The 21909-nt window shown below is 39.1% G+C and overlaps 1 protein-coding gene across 1 annotated transcript in view; it reads right to left on the bottom strand.

Moving 5' to 3' along the window:
• Positions 1-2218: 2218 nt before the first annotated feature.
• LOC127831804 (ventricular zone-expressed PH domain-containing protein homolog 1-like) overlaps positions 2219-21909 on the bottom strand; it is a 56988-nt gene continuing 37297 nt past the window's right edge. The window contains exons 11-16 of the mRNA XM_052356880.1: positions 20431-20548; positions 18734-18873; positions 17624-17758; positions 16872-17021; positions 12676-12780; positions 2219-3055 (exon numbers count right to left, since the gene is read on the bottom strand). Coding sequence (XP_052212840.1) covers positions 2795-3055; positions 12676-12780; positions 16872-17021; positions 17624-17758; positions 18734-18873; positions 20431-20548 — 909 coding nt within the window. The 3' untranslated portion in view covers positions 2219-2794. The remainder of the gene's footprint in view (positions 3056-12675; positions 12781-16871; positions 17022-17623; positions 17759-18733; positions 18874-20430; positions 20549-21909) is intronic.

Raw genomic sequence — 21909 nt, 5'->3', positions numbered from 1 at the left:
ACATAACCAGTTTAGTCATCTTTGACAACTTGTGTAAAAATCAATTCAAATAATACTTTAAGATCAGTGGAAATAACTGAGACTGTAGCCTCCAAATTTAAAGTGATCGGTCACGAACTTTCTAAATTTCTACTGTATTTCATAAAAATGTCATTAAATGCAAATAGATTAGCCCACATTTTATATTGTATTAAATCTAATAAAATCTTATATGTGTCACTAAACACAGTCTTAGAATGATATTTAAATAATCCAGTGAGTATTTGAACATGGTCTATTCTCTGAAAAAGTCTATTCAACAAAAAAGAGATATTTGAAAATAAAGTATTACGTCACACTTTCATAATTAGCCTTATTAAAATATGTTATGGACCTTTAATCTTTTCACCAAATCAGATGTGGTACTTACCTCTTTCATTGCGGGAACCGAATTTTGAAGGCCTGTGCAAATAGTTTGGATCCAGATGAGACGCCACAGAATGTGGCGTCTCATCAGGATCCAAACTGTTTGCTATTCTGATAGTATTCTTTGAAAAAAATCGGAGAAAATGCTAATTTTAGAAATTTAGCAGACAACATTTTAGCAGACGACAGATCTCCCAGCATGCAAAGGGTTAATAAGGAATTCAATACATAATACAGAGGTTTATCTATAGGCATACACAATGAACCATGCTCTGAAGAAACAGTGCTTAATTTATGTGCTTTAAGTGTCATTCCAGATTAGCCTGTGCAGTCTGCTCAGGCTAATCAGAGACGGCACTTAACACTTTTATGGAATGTTTCATTCCAAGGAAGTCTCCTCTAAACAAAAAACAGCCTGGATGGAAAAAGTCATCCCTGATAAGCATGTGTGAATTGCACAGGCTAATCTGGGACGACACTTTACGCACATGCATAAAGCATTATTTTCCAGAATGAGTCTAAAATATAAATTTTGATAGAAAAAAATATTAGCATTAGAACATGTAAGACACATGGCCTGATTAGTTTGTAATCATGTCAGACATATGGACATCTTTCAGACACAGTCCATGCTTGTTCCATGAAAATGTTTCAAAATTTGTGACAGAAAATGTGTTGGACAATGCCTGAATGTTTGATTTGACTCAATTTCAGGTTTCGCTGAGTATGCAGTAACATAGATAGACTAATTAATAAAAAAATCCTATAAAATGATCAATAAAAATGAAACCATATTACGAATTAATTCAATGCTTACTAACCTTAACATATTATAGCATGAAAACTATTTCCACTGAGACACCTTTGTTTTTTATTTACAGAATAAACCTTCCAGGTGGTGTTTTTCATATATCACAGTTATATATACCGTCATAATAAAATATTTTATTTCACAGACTATCATTCTATGAGATATTATTGCATGAACAGCAAATTATTTACGCATTCTGGATTTTTAATGCAGTGTCCTTTATGTCAAAACAAGAGATAGTAAATTACTATCTCATCAAAACTGAATGATACAATCAGTAAATACATATATATATTGCTAAGATTCTCATAAGTCATTCCTCCAACAGTTCTGTATGATGTAAAACCCTTTGATATACCACACGTTTTCAAATTGGTTTGGTTAATAATGCATATACAACTATTCAAGCCATTTTGATCAAACATCATTGTCTTATATTTAACAATTGATTGTAAATTCTGTTTTGGGTGTAGCTTTAATATGTCGTGGACAACCAAGATTTTAAATTAAGTTTGTTCCTTTGTGAATCTTTAGTATAGCTGCTATACAATGTTTTTCTACGTTTCCTTAGAACCAATCTTAATCTCTTTCGGCACATAGAACACGTTCCTCTAAGCCTCGTTTTGGTAAAACTGGGTTTAAAGCATTTGCTTAAAGGGTCGTTTAAGAATAGCCTGCGCAGTCACACAGGCTAATCAAGGATGACAATTTTCGCCTAGACTGAACATTCGTTTAGATGAGACTTCCTTAAAAAAGAAAAGTTTCGTACATATTTCCCTGTGTAGACTGACTATCTTGGACAGCACTTTATGCACATGCATCAATGCCAGTTTTCCAGAACGTGGCTTACCTTTAACCCTTTCAGTGCGGGAACCGAATTTTAAAGGCCTTTGCAAACAGTTTGGATCCAGATGAGACGCCACAGAACGTGGTGTCTCATCAGGATCCAAACTGTTTGCTATTCTGATAGTATTCTTTGAAAAAAATCGTAGAAAATGCTAAATTTACAAATTCTGCAGACAACATTTCAGCAGAGGACAAATTTCCCAGCATGCAAAGGGTTAAAACCATCCATAATAATATGTAACAATTTATTCATTACAAATCATTTTTCATAACTTACTAACAATTCTTAGTTCAGTAAACTATGTAATACTTTTAAATAGCTATGGGAAATTTTATCATACAATTCATCCTTATCTGATATTGTATTAACAAACTCGTAGCATCTGCAGCTATTTTATCCTTTATGATAAATGGACTAGTATTCCTTTGAGGCAAAATAAGTCTACAAAACCGAGAAGGGGCAAGAATGTTTCCAGAGTTAACATGAAATGTGGGACAAATGAATTATTTCAGCGAAAGGGGCTTTATGGAAAGGCAAAGAGTAGAGAAAATCCCTGCATCACAACGCAAACTTCTCACAACCTTTTTCACAACGTCACAGTTTCTTATCGCGCACTGTCTCATTAACTCATTTCCCGTTGTCACAGTTTTGTATCGCGCACGGTCTCATTAATTCATTTCACAATGTCACAGTTTCTTATCCCGCACGGTCCAATAACTCATTTTTCAATGTCACAGTTTCGTATCGCGCACAGTTGGTCGAGGGCGGGGTATGACGGCGTTCTCCACAATATTCTGTTCGGCTTCCGTCTGCGCCTTGGCAACGGCGAGATGAATACACTGCACCCAAGGCTCAATGTCCTGTTGACCTTTGGCTTTGAAGACGTAATTCTGATCGGTGGTAAAAATTTCAAACGCTTTTGGAATGTCACGGATGCCTTTTCGGACAGCTTTCACACTTTGAATCTCACGAACTGGCAATGTTTCTTTGCTCTGTAAATGAACAAAAATTAGTTGTTTTGGCAGTTTTGTGTCCATAATACAATGTGCAAGTAATTTACAGTTTTGACTGAAATCTATGGTTAAATCTGCATCTTTAAAAGTAAAACATTAGATGTGATGGTAATTTGTGAACTTTTAGCCCTTGGCCTCATTCACCGATTCACTGACTACGGTGCTCACAAAATGCCCCTTCTGGTACTAATTGTTCAGTTTCAGTAGCTTAAAGTAGTATTGGTTCAAACTTAAGTAAATTATTGCTTTGCAAAATATGTATGTAACCTTGTTATGGGAGTATAATATGTTTCAGCATCACATGAGTTGTCATATATTAAGTTTGAAACTTTTCAGAAGAACAAGCATAGAAAAAGTTTTTGGTCTGAATGAACTAACTTTTCTGTAGCTTCAAAAAGTTTCACAAATACCAGTATCAATATTTGAAACAGAACTCAAACAGTTTTGCAATTAATTATTCTCACCCCATCATCAGGCATGAATTGTAGAAATAAACATCCATGGTATCAACTTTCCTTTATTTCAGCATTGCCTGGATCAAGCCGTTTATTTCATAATTGTATACATACAGCTGTTTATTTCAGAAATGTATGGATACAGATTTTTATTTCAGAAGTGTATCAAAAGTACCGGTACAGCGGTTCATTTCAAAATTGTCTGGATAAAGCTTTTTATATCAGAATTGTATGGATAAAGCTTTTTATTTCAGAATGGTATTAATAAAGCTGTTTATTTCATAATTGTATGGAAATAGCTGTTTATAATAATTTCAGAATTGTATGGATAATGCTGTTTATTTCAGAATTGTATGGATAAAGCCATTTATTTCAGAAGTTTAGGGATAAACCAGTTTATTTAAGAATTGTATAGATAAAGCTGATTATTTAAGAATTGTATGGATAAAGCTGTATATTTCAGAAATGAATGGATAAAGCGGTTATTTCAGAATTGTATGGATAAAGCTGGTTATTTCAGAATTGTATGGATAAAGCTGTTTATTTCAGAATTTTATGGATAAAGCTGTTTATTTCAGAGTTGTATGGATAGAGCTGTTTATTTCAGTTTTGAATGGATAAAGTAGTTATTTCAGAATTGTAAGAATGAAGTCGTTTATTTCAGCATGGCCTTAATAAAGTAGTTTATTTAAGCATGGCCTTGATAAAGTCATTTATTTTAACATTGCCTTGAAAAAGTCTTTACAAACAGTCAAATCATAATGACGTCATTTAAAAAATGTTTAATCATGTTATTTGATGATTGTTATGTTTTTCTTGTTGTTTTATGCATGAAGACAGAATAATTTACACTAAAATACTACCAAACTAGAAATGGCGCGGCAGAGGCCGACGCGTATCCCCACGCCGAATGTTTGACCTAGGTGTGCCCCAGGGTTGGTAATGGGGCCATGCATAGCTGAGATTGACCGTATTGTCATAAGTGAAGTTCATCATCAATTAGAAGTGAATTGGTGTAGAAATGAAGAAGTTATAGTAAAAGGCAATTTTGGGTGGGTGTGACATATGTGGGTAGGGCGCCCCAGGGTTGGTAATTGTGCCATGCATAGTTGAGATTGACCGTATTGTCATAAGAGAAGTTCAGTATCAATTTGAAGTGAATCTGTGTAGAAATGAAGAAATTATAGTAAAAGGCAATTTTGGGCGGGTGTGGTCTATGTGGGCGGGGGCCCCAGGGTTGGTTATGGGGCCATGCATAGTTGAGATTGACCCTAATGTCATAAGAGAAGTTCAGTATCAATTTGAAGTGAATCCGTGTAGAAATGAAAAAATTATAGTAAATGGAATTTTTTGCTGGGTGTGGCCTATGTGGGCGGGCGCCCCAGGGTTGGGATTGGGGCCATGCATAGTTGAGATTGACCCTAATGTCATAACAAAAGTTCAGTATCAATTTGAAGTGAATCCGTGTAGAAATGAAAAAATTATAGTAAATGGAAATTTTTGGTGGGTGTGGCCTATGTGGGCGGGGCGCCCCAGGGTTGGGAATGGGGCCATGCATGGTTGAGATTGACCGTATTGTAATAAGAGAGGTCCAGTATCAATTTGAAGTGAATCGGTGTAGAAATAAAGAAGTAAATGTAAAATAACCTAAAAAAATGAGTGATAATTTCTGACGCGGCCCCACCCCAACTGCTATAACTTTTGACCCAGGGGTCAGATCAAAATTCCAAATAGTGCAGGGTCGCACATATGCTCATAGCTACCATGTGTGTAAGTTTCAAGGTTCTAGTGCTTTTAGTGTAGGAGGAGATAGTGGCCAGGACGGACGGACGGACAGACGGACGGACGGACGGACGGACGGCGGAGATAACCACAATATCCCCACCTTTTTTTCAAAAAGCGTGGGGATAATAACAGAGAATCACAAATACAAATTTTTTAAATAAAATTCATTTTAATTATTAAATACTTACCTGTTATCGTATGCTTATACTTTCCAAGGGGAAATAACTCATCCGGAATTTTAACTGGGAATCCGCCACCTCAATACCGTAATACAGGCCAGGTTAAACATAGTGCAATGCAACCTAGCCAAAAATCGGTAACCAACCCTCAATATTCTTTCAATATATATACAAAAATATTAATCGAATAGCGGGGTGGGAGGTGGGACTTACCGATAACAGGTAAGTATTTAATAATTAAAATGAATTTTATTTAAAAAATTTGTTTTAATGTCATAAATACTGACCTGTTATCGTATGCTGATTTTGCAGCTGCGGTGGGAAGGTTCGTATATATTTTCCCAACACAGTAGAACCCATAAACAGGGTTATCAGCTAATGATATCAAGTAATCTTCGTTAAAACGGTATTAATTATGACTTCTCGGACAGAGTAATATGTCTATGTCGTAAAGAAGACACTACCGTTAGTGAAACCACAACAAGCTCAAACGTATACAAATTGTATTGTTGGCACTTCAGAAAACGAAGATAAAAAGATGACAAGGTGGTCGGATTCCTCCAGTAAACAGCTTAGAGCACGTCGAAAAGTGGGGTGTGATTAATATATGCCCACAAAACAGACAGAGCTCTTAATTCATGCGGTCAGATCCTAAAAAGGAATGAATCCTTAGATAGGATAAGATTAACTTTCCTTAGTCGAGGTCTAACCCCGAGAAATAGAAGCCGCAGACACATCCCCCCCCCTTTTTTGGGGGGAAATGAAGAGTGTCTTTGAGAACCTCGAATGGACTTCTGACTAACACTGCTGAGATAGAACTTCAAAGCCCTGATTGCCCAAAGAAGTTTATCCTCATCTTCATGACTACCAGTTTAAGAAAACTTGGAAACTTGAAGGTAGAAGCCATATAGAGGACTTGATATTAAGCAAGGAATCCTGGCTGACACAACAAAGTGAAAACGACAATAGATCCAACTGGAATTGGTCGTATTCAACAGAAAAAGCATGAATTTCACTTCTCCGTATGGTAAAAGCCATAATAAGAAGGAAAACCGTCTTAAAATTATATTGGAACTGTTAATAAGCCTGATGAAAAAGGTTCATAGGGAGCTCATTAAGCATCCCAACATGTTACACAAGTCAAAACCGCTTAAGAAGGTAAAGGAACGAAAAACATAGTGTTGACGTTCCATAGTTTGGATCAGTTCCAAAATAGGTAAGACAGCACAGAGTTGCGATGACTTACACAAAACAAGGTATACGAAAGCATAATCTCTATCCTTTGATGAAGAAAAGAACAAATTTCTTATCATCAAGAAAAAGATGAGAAAAACCTCTATGTATCTAGCAGAGTGATTAAGGTAATAACTATGCTCTCAATTACCCAGTAAAAAATGAATTTCCATAGAACCTTTATACAGTTCTGATGGAATTATCCTTGCACAAGTAACAAGGATTGAAACTCTAACAGAAAAACGTTCTTCTGTAGAGATAACTAAAAGTTATTAATGGCCAGACATGAAGTGGCACATGTTTGGATCAGTAAAAATATGTCTCAATGAGATATGATATTTGACCTGTGAAGAAGTTTCCTGAAAATAATTGTACAGGAGACTTAAAAGGTCGTAGAACCATAATCCCATGGTTCATTAAGTATATTTCATGAAATTATGGCAAAAACTCAGTTATTGCAAAAACTCACCAAGAAGGCAAGATATTCCAGTTTATGTCAATGGACGAATGTATAACAATCGCACACCCTGCTGGATCGATTTCTGTGAACTGCATTGTTGACGTTGTTCACCATACCGGTATACACTGCGATATACGATCGCATAACGCTAATAACTAGCGTTTGATGATAAACAACATTCTTTGATATACTATGTACACCATGCAACTCGTCTGCAACTTCACTGCCGCGCATGCGCAATTACATTATTGAACCCAACGGAAAAATAATTCGAAAGAAAGAACTGCAGGACAAAAGGTCCAACAGGGCGTTGAGACGAACTGGTATGAGAAAGACGATAGAGAAAATTTGTTGTTCTTGCAAAGAACGAATAAGTTCCTGATTTCCAGTTACAAGGAGTGATAATATGATCACCTCCGTGTCTGTAAGTAAACCACGACCGATGTGTGATAGTTGAAACCATCACAAAGGAATCGTGAAAATGTTTTGTAAATGAAAAACAGCTAAAAAGAATTTTCGCTTTTCAAGATGTAGATGTGCAGGTGATATTCGTTAGGATACCACATAATTGAGAAAATCAAGATACGTTGTTCTATGTGATCGTCCATAACCTTATCTGCTCGCATCTGTATAAGATGTAAGGAAGGTTGTGGTAGAATAAACTATATTCTTGCCAAGATAATCTTCTAGTCTAGACACCACTGAATAGTGGTAAATAATGACAAAAAGATGGAAATCTGTGTCATTAAATAATCCCGAGATTAATACAATTATCTTAAAAATAAAGCTGAAACGGACGTAAGAAAAGACGTCTCAGCAGAAGGACCGGTGACCGGACCGGTAAATACCGACCGGTGACCGGAACCATTTGTCAAGTATGGGTGGGCAAAGAAACCACGGCAAGCCGAACTTTCCCACTCCAAACACACTTGAAAATTGGTAGAATAGGACAGTGTTTAACACTTATAAGTTTATGACCTATCTACAGAATATAGCCTCTTCTTGAACCAATAACAGGCGCCTTTAAAATCCTGGATAATACAGGTCGCGAAGTCATCGATTTGCGAAGTACGGAAATATGATTGATAGTGGTACCTCCGGAATCGGAGGTGTGATGGCAGAAAAAGGTGAAAACCCTAGGGGTAACCTTAAGCGGGTCCACGCTTGCCGGTAGAATGCATGGAAGTCTTAAATTCTGACTTGATTAATCCATTTACTTCAAGACTTCTAACCTGGACGAATTCCGAAAGGAATACGACCAGTTATAGGAAGACGGCCTGTTATGGCCAGAAGTGTAATAGAAGAATAACTTTAAGATGAGGTCCCTCCAGATCCTAGGATCTAAGATCTGAGTTCAATAGGTCCTAAGCCATCTACAAGACTGTAGCCGCTATGCGGTCAATCTGATAGGCAATCCTATGTATCAGAACTCTTGTTGATTCCAGTAGCTTGAAAATATGCACTGCCGTAGGAGCAATAGAAAAGCAGAAGTCGATACAAATGTCGTCTTGCTAATCCTGCTAGCGTCATTAATGTGCCCCAACTGTTCCGTGACACTGACTGCAAAGTCTGTAGCCGACAGGTAAAGGCGGTTAAAACAATTCATCCTTCGGGTCTCGAACATAAATTAATAGAGGTCAAATAGTAATGTTCGACCTCAATGCTAGTCTCCGAGCCCACTTCAGCCGATCTATCTGCAAGACCAGTAGTCTGCATGTAGCCGGTTGAGATAGAAGTACAAATAATAGATATAGCATGATTTGGTAACCGTCGCCAGTAGAACATCAGTATTGAAAAACACAAAAAGTCATGTAGATTGTTGAATCCATAAAATATAGTATTCAATACAATCATAGCCAGGGGTATACAACTATGTAATGTAGACGATACCCGTGATACTAAAAATTGACCGATGAAAACACAGTGGAATACCGGTAATTGGTAAGTGTTGACCGAACCGGACCGGTCAATGACCGGTAACTGTAGCCCGGTGAACGGACCAGTCATAATATGACCGGTCACGTTACCAGTTAAAGACCGAAAAATGGTGGAATCCATATGGTCTGTTATCAATGTCAAGCACTGCTCGGAAAAGAAGATCATGCCAAAAAAATCCAATCCGATGGCGATGAGACATCACTTATTCTGACCGGTGATCAGTGATCGGTGATATGACCGATGAATGGTGACCGATGTCCGGTGATCGGGACCGGTATAATATAAATGCGTCAGAATGGAAATATCTGGTGCAGAAGAATGACCATCCACGAAGTCATCTGATAATGTTAACCGGAAAACAACGGTAGATTATCAGTATTAATAGGCATAAGTGTCCTTGTAGTCGTAGTGGAGAAAAGAACAGCTTATCCCGAAGCCTGAATGTTAAACGAACTAGTGTTCGTATACAACTACGGCTCGGTGACTGCAACATGTGTGGATGCCATAAGAAGAACCATCACACGTGGAATGGAGACATGATATTCCTAAAGGAATAAAATGGAGAACGTCGATATGACCAGTAGGTTCATTAACGCCTACGTGAGAAGTGGCGACATCCATATAACTTCGATGCCGAAATATTGTTCGGCTACGCTGGAAATATTGTCTTCTACAATATTGTCTCCGTGAGCATTGACATGATCGCTTACGAGCGTATCAACGCCGAGAACTGCTCAATGAAGGAGAGGTATGTTCGATAAATATCCAGTGGTGTTCAATGCAGTCCGATGATGTCTACGTCAAGGTTGACGACGTCCTCGTTTCCTGCGATGTCGAGATCTGGATCGGCCGAGATGTGGATCGGCTGCGATGAGACCGAGATCTTCTAGAATAACGTCTCCGTGAGTGACGACGTGATCGCTTACGAGAGCCGCGACGATGAGAACTGCTCGACGAAGAAGAGCGTGTCCGATGTCTAATCCTTGATGAAGACGATGTATTCAACGAAGAATAGGAGAATAATTCAATGAAGAAGACCGAGTTCTTCTTCTTGACCGGTGACTGGTGTTATCGGTGGCAGGCCTAACTGATGACTGTTGACCGGTGACCGGAGCGGTGATCAATGACCGGACCGGTGACCGGACCGGACCGTTGACATGACCGGACCGGTGACATGACCGGACCGGTGACATGACCGGTGACCGGACCGGACCGGTGACATGACCAGTGACCGGACCGGTGACATGACCGGACCGGACCGGACCGGTGATCAATGACCGGACCGGTGACCGGACCGGACCGGTGACCGGACCGGTGACATGACCGGTGACCGGACCGGTGACATGACCGGTGACCGGACCGGTGACCGGACCGGACCGGTGATCAATGACCGGACCGGTGACCGGACCGGACCGGTGACCGGACCGGACCGGTGATCAATGACCGGACCGGTGACCGGACCGGTGACCGGACCGGACCGGTGACCGGACCGGTGACATGACCGGTGACCGGACCGGTGACATGACCGGTGACCGGACCGGACCGGTGATCAATGACCGGACCGGTGACCGGACCGGTGACATGACCGGTGACCGGACCGGACCGGACCGGTGACATGACCGGTGACCGGACCGGCCGGTCAGACGTCGATCAATGGTCCGTGATCAACGTTCCCGGTGACGTACCGGTCATATCATGACCAGTGTTGTCACCGGATAATGACCGTATGGCGGATGCCAAATGGTCCGGCATTGGTCGATGTCCTTGACCAATGCCATCGGGCAAAGACCGGCTGACGGGTGTCGCCATATGGTCTGATGTTGACCGACTGTCTAAGAGACTTAGCATAGTACGGTCGCGATCGTGCCCGATACCCGGTGACTGATACTGCAACTATCATCCATGATCTGCGAAGTCACCGGGTATTTATCCACTTTTGTTTCTGCGACCATCATGTAGTCGAATATATGAAAAACAAGAGCAAAGCATATTCAACCATAAACTGGTCACAGACCAGATTATCATACGGCACATAAAATCATTATTTGACCATAATGAAAATTATAATAATACTGCCGTAGATCATAAATTAAACAAAAGTTTAATTCAAAACAGATGAAAAATAAAATGACGATCAATTAGATTGTCATACGGAACGTTAAAATCATTATTGCACACAATGGCAAATGATAAACAATCTGTCAATAGAAGAACACGCTTTGCACGATCTCGTAACACATTAGAAGAACATGCTTTGCACGTTCTAGCAATGTATTAGAAGAGCACGTTTTGCACGTGGTCGTTCGCGCCTGAAAACACCCAGCATGGTAGAAATAAACCATTGTTCGATAAAAACAAGCATGGCTTACCTTTTACAAATGAAACAAAATCCATTAAATCCACACAAATTAATCCGAATGAGAAATAAAAAGATAAATAACACAATTTATCTATTCAAAACCCCAATCAACCAAGTGAAAAACAATATTTTAATTCAGAGCCGTAAAAGACACGTATACACCTGGTTGATCCGGAAAGAATATTGAGGGTTGGTTACCGATTTTTGGCTAGGTTGCATTGCACTATGTTTAACCTGGCCTGTATTACGGTATTGAGGTGGCGGATTCCCAGTTAAAATTCCGGATGAGTTATTTCCCCTTGGAAAGTATAAGCATACGATAACAGGTCAGTATTTATGACATTAAAATGCCAGTTACATGTATACAAATTAAACTGTACACAAGCCATTTATGTGCATTATATATGTATGACATATTGAACAACAAGAAAAAAGTATCAGTAAAGCTATTGCTGCACTTATGAATTTGCTCACCTTAAACATGTAATATTGGCAGGATGATCGTGAATCCATTGTATTTGGTGAACAATTCAATCACCAGACACAATCTTAACACAATCTACTTTGTTAACCCTTTCAAACTCAGAAGCAAAGTGAAAATGACTATACATGCAACCAGCATAAAACCAGAACAGCCTGCCTGAAACTGGCAGTCTGTTCATGTTGTATGCTGTTTACTGCTCATCAGTAAATATGGCTTGTAACATGAAGCCTTTAAAACCTCAATCTATTTTGGAAAGGTTTTGGATTTACTTAGGTTTTCTGAGGGACTACACAAGGGTCAAAATGAAGATCTGAGTGGTGAAGGGTAACACAGTTGTGACATTACTTACAGAATCACTTCTACTTTAAGTGCATATTCAGAGAGATTTATCTGAAGCATACAAAAGAACAGCCTTTTAGAGAAACAGGCCTTAATGCATGAAGTGTCATCCCAGAATAGCCTTTGCAGTATACACTGGCTTATAAGGGACGACACTTTCTGCTTTTATGCAATTGTTTGTTTTAAGGAAATCTCTTCTAACCAAAAATCTAGTTTGGGCGGAAATTGTCGTTCCTGTTTAGCCTGTGTTGACTGCACAGGCTAATATGGGACAACATTTAACGTTTAAATCCAGTTCTCCTAGAGCGATGGTCACTACATCACCTGACACAATATTTTTGATTAATACAGTCATTAAATGACTTACAGAATCACTTTTACTGTAGGTGATCTGGCTACCAGACAGTGTGAAGTAGCGCGTTTTCCATCGCTTCAGGAACTTCCATCGTCCCTTCTTCTCCTTCAGCTGTCCCTAGAATAGGAAGGGAGGAATAACGCAATGAGAGTTAGCCTTGTTCTAGCAAAACATGGCTTAATGCATGTGCATAAAATGTTGTCCAAGGTTTGCACAGGCTTATAAGGGATGACAATATCTGCTGTACAGGAATGAAAAGGTAGGAGAAAAATAGCGTGGTCTGCAGTGTTTTGTCAGCTATATTCAAGTACAAATAACTCAGTAATGCAAAGATAGAGAAGAGAAATAGCGTGGTCTGCAGCGTTTTGTTGCCTATATTCAAGTGCAAATAACTCAGGAAATCAAAGATAGAGGGGAGAAATAGCGTGGTCTGCAGCGTTTTGTTGCCTATATTCAAGTGCAAATAACTCAGGAAATCAAAGATAGAGGAGAGAAATAGCTTGGCCTGCAGCGCTTTTGGTCAGCTAAAAGAGATCACTATGAATCAAACAAGTGTGTTGTACACTGAACAGATATAATGTGGAGAAAGTCAAAAAATTAAATGTGGACTAACCAATGGAAAAATCGACAAACCAAATGACAACATATATATTATTTCCCATGAGCAGGTATAAGCAAAAGCATGTGAACATTTTTATCAGAAAACAGGGTTAAATGCATGTGCCTATATTGTCGTAAAAAATTATCATATGCAGTCTGCACAGGCTAATTAAGAGAGACACTTTACACTTAGACTTGATTTTCATTTAAAAGAGACTTCCTTTCAAAGAAAAATTCCATAAAAACGAAAGTGTCATCCCTGATTAGTCTGTACATCACACGTAAAACTTCAAACCATTGCTATACCAGGGGTGGTATTCCAGAAACATCTTAAGTAACTTCTTATATAATTCCACTTAAGTTCAAAATTACAATGTTTTGTATTTCTTTACTAAATAAGAAAACACATGTTTTTTGGTATTCCTAAAATACCATTGGCACAATGATGTTATCAAAATGTATATCTTGATGCCAATCTATTGCAAAATGAAATGAAACACTTAAGAAAATTTCCCAATTTACGGATAAGAATAAAATTTAACTTAAGATGCTTCTGGAATACCACCCCAGGGCTTACTTCTACTCACTACTATTATGGGGCTTACTTCAACTCATTGCAATACCAGGGCTTACTTCAACTCACTACTATTACAGGGCTTACTTCAACTCATTGCTATACCAGGGCTTACTTCTACTCACTACTATTACAGGGCTTACTTCAACTCATTGCTATACCAGAGCTTACTTCAACTCACTGCAATACCAGGGCTTACTTCTACTCACTTCTATTACGGGGCTTACTTCAACTCACTGCAATACCAGGGCTTACTTCTACTCACTTCTATAACGGGGCTTACTTCAACTCATTGCTATACCAGGGCTTACTTCAACTCACTGCAATACCAGGGCTTACTTCTACTCACTTCTATTACGGGGCTTACTTCAACTCACTGCAATACCAGGGCTTACTTCTACTCACTTCTATTATGGGGCTTACTTCAACTCATTGCTATACCTGAGCTTACTTCTACTCACTACTATTACGGGGCTTACTTCAACTCATTGCTATACCAGGGCTTACTTCACTCACTGCTATTAGGTGGCTTACTACAACTCACTACTATTACAGGGCTTACTTCAACTCATTGCTATACCAGGGCTTACTTCTACTCACTACTATTACAGGGCTTACTTCAACTCATTGCTATACCAGAGCTTACTTCAACTCACTGCAATACCAGGGCTTACTTCTACTCACTACTATTACAGGGCTTACTTCAACTCATTGCTATACCAGGGCTTACTTCACTCACTGCTATTAGGTGGCTTACTACAACTCACTACTATTACAGGGCTTACTTTAACTCATTGCTATACCAGAGCTTACTTCTACTCACTACTATTATGGGGCTTACTTCAACTCATTGCTATACCAGAGCTTACTTCAACTCACTGCTATACCAGGGCTTACTTCTACTCACTACTATTACAGGGCTTACTTCAACTCATTGCTATACCAGGGCTTACTTCTACTCACTACTATTACATGGCTTACATCAACTCATTGCTATACCAGGGCTTACTTCAACTCACTGCTATATCAGAGCTTACTTCAACTCATTGCTATACCAGGGCTTACTTCAACTCACTGCTATACCAGAGCTTACTTCAACTCATTGCTATACCAGAGCTTACTTCTACTCACTACTATTACCGGGCTTACTTCAACTCATTGCTATACCTGAGCTTACTTCAACTCATTGCTATACCAGAGCTTACTTCTACTCACTACTATTACCGGGCTTACTTCAACTCATTGCTATACCAGGGCTTACTTCTACTCACTGCTATACCAGGGCTTACATTTACTCACTACTATTAAGGGGCTTACTTCAACTCATTGCTATACCAGGGCTTACTTCTACTCACTACTATTACGGGGCTTACTTCAACTCACTGCAATACCAGGGCTTACTTCTACTGATTGCTATACCAGAGCTTACTTCTACTCACTACTATTACGGGGCTTACTTCAACTCATTGCTATACCAGAGCTTACTTCTACTCACTGCTATTTCGGGCTTACTTCTACAGATTGCTATACCAGAGCTTACTTCGACTCACTGCTATACCAGGGCTTACTTCTACTGATTGCTATACCAGAGCTTACTTCGACTCACTGCTATACCAGGGCTTACTTCTACTCACTACTATTACGGGGCTTACTTCAACTCATTGCTATACCAGAGCTTACTTCTACTCACTTCTATCACAGGCTTACTTCTACTGATAGCTATACCAGAGCTTTCTTCTACTCACTGCTATTTCGGGTTTACTTCTACTGATTGCTATACCAGAGCATACTTCTACTCACTGCTATCTCCGCCTTACTTCTACTGATTGCTATACCAGAGCTTACTTCTACTCAATGCTATCTCGAGCTTACTTCTACTCCTTGCTATACCAGGGCTTAGTTCTACTTATTGCTATACCAGAGCTCACTTCAACTCACTGCTATCTAGGGCTTACTTCTACTGATTGCTATACCAGAGCTTACTTCTACTCACTGCTATCTCGGGCTTACTTCAACTTATTGCTATACCAGAGCTCACTTCAACTCACTGCTATCTAGGGCTTACTTCTACTGATTGCTATACCAGAGCATACTTCTACTCACTTCTATCTCAGGCTTACTTCTACTTATTGCTATACCAGAGCTTACTTCTACTCACTGCTATCTCGGGCTTACTTCTACTCACTGCTATCTCGGGCTTACTTCTACTGTTTGCTATACCAGGGCTTACTTCTACTCACTGCTATCTCGGGCTTACTTCTACTCACTGCTATCTCGGGCTTACTTCTACTTATTGCTATACCAGAGCTTACTTCTACTCACTGCTATCTCGGGCTTACTTCTACTCACTGCTATCTCGGGCTTACTTCTACTGTTTGCTATACCAGGGCTGACTTCTACTCACTGCTATCTCGCGCTGACTTCTTCTCAATGCTATCTCGAGCTTACTTCTACTCCTTGCTATACCAGGGCTTAGATCTACTTATTGCTATACCAGAGCTCACTTCAACTCACTGCTATCTAGGGCTTACTTCAACTCACTGCATCTATCTCAGGCTAACTTCGACTAACTGCTTTAACGCGGCAAACTTCTACTCCATGCTATTACCTGGCTAAATTCAGCTCACTGCTATTAGTGGGCTAACTTCAACTCACTGCTATTACGGGGCTAATTTCAACCCACAGATATTACAGGGATAACTTCAACTCACTGCTACTACGGGGCTTACTTCTTCTCACTGCTATTAAAGGGCTAACTTCAACTAATAGCTATAATGGGGCTAACTTATCCTCTCTGCTATAAAGGAGCTAATTTCAACTCAGTGCAACTTCTACTCTCTGCTATAACGGGGCTTACTTCTTCTCACTGCTATAAAGGGGCTAACTTCAACTCACTGCCATGGCAGGCTAACTTCATCTCACTGCTTTAAAAGGGGTTTCTTTTACTCACTAATATAACGGGGCTAACTTCTACTCACTGCTTTAATGGGGCTTACTTTTACTCAATGCTATTACCAGGTTAACTTCTACTCACTGCTATTACAGGGCTCCCATCGGGCATTAGTTGAGACAATTTCTCCGGATGGTTGCACATGAAACAGGCCCAGTATTTCTTCGGCGCATTGAACTCAAACACATCAAAGTAGCGCACGCTGTGGAGCTCCTGCAGAAGTGCATCCTGGTCCTGATAGATAAATGATCATGATTGATTAGGGCCAAGGTCTGGAAAATCAGGGCTTAAAGCGTATAGCTGACCAGCGTGTGCAGTCCGCACAGGCTAATCAGTCTTAACTGTATTTTCGCAAACAAAGTACATGTACTTCCTTTAAACGATAAATACATAAGCCGAAAGTGTCGTCCCTGATTAAACCTGATCCTGGGACAGAGACAATTAGGTTAACAATCGCTCTTTGTTAAATTGTATCCAAATCCATTATACAGCAGTGCATATGGGTTCTTAAATCTATAAATTTACGTAAACAAACAGTTCGCCAAAAGATATTGTAACCGAACAATGTTATCTCAAAGTCAGACGCTGGGAATTCATAAAAGACTTACTGACTTCCTGATATAAGAAGAATGATATATTTTAACCCTTTGCATCATCAGGATCCAAACTGTTTGCTATTCTGCTAGTATTCTTTGAAAAAAATCGAAGAAAATGCTAATTTTAGAAATTCAGCAGACGACATTTTAGCAGACGACAAATTTCCCAGCATGCAAAGGGTTAACATGCAAGCATAAAGTCCAATTTTCCAAGAACTAGGCTTATTTCAATACACATACCCTGGCTGAGGGGAAAGATGACGTGACCAGGGTGAGGTAACCCCTATTACCCTTCTCGGGGTAGAGGGCGTCCCAGCATGCCTTGAGACTGCTCACACTCAGGTCCTGCTGGCTCAGCGCCGACTGAGACTGCGCCTGGAAAAACACAGGAAAACCAGTCTGAAAGGTGTACCAAAACAACTCAGTCTGGAAATCGATCTAATAATAACCAGTCTGGGCATCGCACAAACTACATGGACAACATGTCTGTAAGTTGTACTAACCACAGGGGCAACCAGTCTGGAAGTTGTACTAACTACATTTACAAAAAGTTTGGAAGTTGTACAAACTAGATGAACAACCAGTCTGGACTTTGTACTACTAAATGAACAACCAGTCTGGAAGTTGTACTTACTACGGTAAATGAACAACCAGTCTGGAAGTTGTACTTACTACCGTAAATAAACAACCATTCTGAAAGTTGTACAAACTAAATAAACAACCAGTCTGAAAGTTGTACAAAAACTGAATGAACAACCAGTCTGGAAGTTGTACAAACTGAATGAACACCCAGTCTGGAAGTTGTACTAACTAAATAAACAACCAGTCTAGAAGTTTTACAAACTAAATGAACAACCAGTCTGGGAGTTTTACAAGCTAAATGAACAACCAGTCTGGAAGTTTTACAAACAAAATGAACAACCAGTCTGGAAGTTTTACAAACTAAATGAACAACCAGTCTAGAAGTTTTACAAATTCTGACTTAAGAATAAGGTACATGTACACTTATACAAAATTAGATATCCAGGTTGGAAATGTACTAAAAATGTGCAATACATTCAGTCTGGCCTGTAATACGGCACTGTTATCAGAAGTACGTGTATAACAATACAATTACTAATAAGGTACTGTAAATGATCAGGTTTAAACAGTTTAAAAGGTTCAGGTTTATAGACTGAAATTGATTATGGTAAGATTCGTAGCAGTAGGCAGCCACGACTCATTGGCTCATATCCCTCACAGGAACCCATTTATACTTCTTGGTGGAAAGAAGCAAGCTGGGAGTAACTTATTTTTGCTCAGAAAAATTCCAGTGAATTCAAACCAAAAATACAAGGATAATTTACACACCTGAACAGCTAAAAACATGAGATGGATCCAGGTCTTGGGAAGTTTCGTGTTGAGGACAAAGAACTGCTTCCCGTAGAGACAGTGGCTGCCGTGGATACCGCAGTGGAAGTTCAGACGAACATAGCGTTTGTGACGACCATCTGAAATTCAAATCCATAGATGAGTGCAATTCTTTCCGATAAAATGTTAATTTCCAATCATGATAAACTTCATCGCTAACCCACATTCCCAATACATATTCTGTTTATCCTATCACTCAATGCCCATTAATCATGTTATTTACCTGAACATACTTATGCAAAAAAAACAACAAGGGACAAAATTGTCACAAAACCAGGTTTTCAACTCAAATTGTGACCTTTACCTTGGAGATATTGACGTAATTCTTTCGCGCGACACACCGTCCAATGATGGTGACCAAACGTGCCAAATGATTATAAAATCTCACAATGATTGACATAGTTATGGCCCGGACAAGCTCATTTATGGCCATTTTTGACCTTTGAACTCAAAGTGTGACCTCGACCTTGAAGATATTGACATAATTCTTCGCGCGACACACCATACAATCATGGTGAACAAATGTGCTAAATGATTTTAAAATCTCACAATGAACCACATAGTTATGGCCCGGACAAGATTGTTCCGCCCGCCCGCCAGACCACCCGCCCACCCGCCGACATTTGCCAATCTAATAACCAGGTTTTCCGAATAATAACCAGTTTTTTTCTTTGGAAAACCTGGTTAAAAATAACTTCTTAAGAGTGCTGTTTGTTAATTGTATCATATGTTTGTTTGACATCATTTTGACATATATAGCTTTATTAAAATACCAATCAAGTTAATAGGCACTTTAAACAGCAACAAGTCCCCATAAAATTAATACCATGGTTTGTTATATGATTAATTGTCCATACAAATAGAATATAAACATGAGAGTGTTTTAATTCTGTGTTACTAGTGCTCAAAGATAGATCATCATGATCAATATGTTCTATTATTACTTTCTATTTTTCTTAGCAAGACTTACAATATTACACATTTAACAGTCTGCTAAAACATTTACGCAGAACAAGCAGTATGCAAAATTAGTTTTTTGTAGTGTTGAAAACTTCGAAATTCCTTCAATCTATTAATAAAATTTAATACATTAATGGGCTTTGATAAAAAATGTGTCATTTGTGCCTTCTCCTGTGAAAACTGGGCAAAATGCATTTGCGTAGTCATCCTAAATAAGCCTGCCTAGTCTGCGCAGGCTAATCAAGGGAGACAATTTCCACCTTAAATGGACTTTCTTTAAGAGACTTCCTTTAAACAAAAAAAGAGATGTGTTTGTCAAAAACACAATGTCCACTACTGCGCCCCTTTGAAGCCATATATTAGACCTTCGACCTTGAAGGATGACCTTGACCTTTCACCACTCAAAATGTGCAGCTCCATGAGATACACATGCATGACAAATATCAAGTTGCTATCTTCAATACTAGTATTGCATAAGTTATGGCCAATGTTAAAGTTTTCGGACGGACGAACAGACTGACAGATTGACTGACCGACAGTTCAACTGCTATATGCCACCCTACCGGGGGCATAAATATCCATAATGGCGTCCCTGGATAGACTGTGCGGACTGCGCAGGCCGATCTCAGATTTATAATTTCTCAGATCAAGGCCTATTTTGTTCATAGCCTGCTTACCCACAATGCTGCACTTGGCAGGAAGAGGAATTCTCGCTGAAAGACTGTTGATGAATTTTCGTATAGTATCCATGTGCTTCTCACAGAACAGTTTCACACCATCTCGCAATGGTTCTGGCTAAAATATTCGAAAAAGCAGCATAACTGATAATGTATCATAGCTTAAAGTCAAAACAAAAATAAAAAATCTCCAACTCAGGGACTTATTAAAACTGTAATGATGACATAACGCTGCATAAAAATAGTGATGTAAAGCTCAATGCAGAAGTTAATTGTGTGTAACTATAAAAAAGGCCATTGCACTATTGTGTCTATAGGCATCATTTCTTAACTAACCCGTGGGCGCTGTGTCTGATGGGAAATACTATTTCATTTTTTGCAAATGTGTGCATACCACTCTTTCAGGGACCTTTAATCGCAAAACAGTCATACCTCATACCCTGTAATATTAAAATATAACTACCGTATTTTACCATGCATAGCGCGCAGTTTTTAACCTTCAAATTTCAAAATAAAAATTCAGTGCGCGTAATACATTGACACAACGCTTTCCTGGTTGCAAAATTGCAAAAAATCCATTTCGTAATCGTAAATCCTCACAATTGCCGCCATTTTTGTTATTGCAAAAAAACTACACCCTATAATGTTATAGACTGAAGGGGCCGTTGTCGAAACAACAAATAGCGGGAAAGGTTAGGAATGAACGGGGTAGTAATAGTTTTGACAAAAATTAAAAGATGAAAAAAATGTCTGTGTTGGTGTTTTCACACTTCTTCATTGATTGTTCATTAAAAAAAAATCGAGGTATATCGATCCCCGTGCGCCGCGGTATTGTTTGTTAAAGTTTTCGTTGTCATGAAAACTCGTTGATTTACAACGCAAAACGTCTTATTTGAACTGAGGCTAATTATTTCAATAAGTATTTCTCAACTTCGCTTTTGCTTTATTTTGATAATTTAATCCAAAGTTTAATGTTAGCATTTCCGAAAATTTGCACTCTATGTGAATTGACAGTTTGACGTCATCAAAGGAAAGCCGCTTCCTGTCTGAAGCAATAAAGCGACAAGTTTCTCGCCGACAAAATTGGCTTCCTTTGTCTAGCAATCAACATGCCGAACCAATCGTGTGTTTGTTCCTCATTGGCAATCGTCCAATTAAATAATAGCACGTGCAAAGCTCCGCCTTCGAACCTTTTGGAAAGAACGGAGGTGGAGTTCAACGGTTAATTGAGCAAGTGATTTACGTAAGTTGAGTTCCGATTTGCCGAAATTACTAGGCCGTAAGCATTGAAACGACGAATACATTTATCAATGATTTTCCGATCTCTGCATAAATATGCTACTGTGCGAGTTTACTACGTAGGTTACAAACCAACAAAAGAGATATAGACTCGTTTTATTTTCTTTGAATAGAGACAAACAAATGATATTTCTCAAATGGCTTTACGCGGATAACGCCAACTGTATGGAATTGAGCGTT

The sequence above is a fragment of the Dreissena polymorpha genome, chromosome 5, assembly GCF_020536995.1.
Source record: "Dreissena polymorpha isolate Duluth1 chromosome 5, UMN_Dpol_1.0, whole genome shotgun sequence".
NCBI classification, from domain to species: domain Eukaryota; kingdom Metazoa; phylum Mollusca; class Bivalvia; order Myida; family Dreissenidae; genus Dreissena; species Dreissena polymorpha.
The sequence above is the reverse complement of the archived record's forward strand: the minus strand, read 5'-3'. Positions and strand labels throughout refer to the sequence as shown.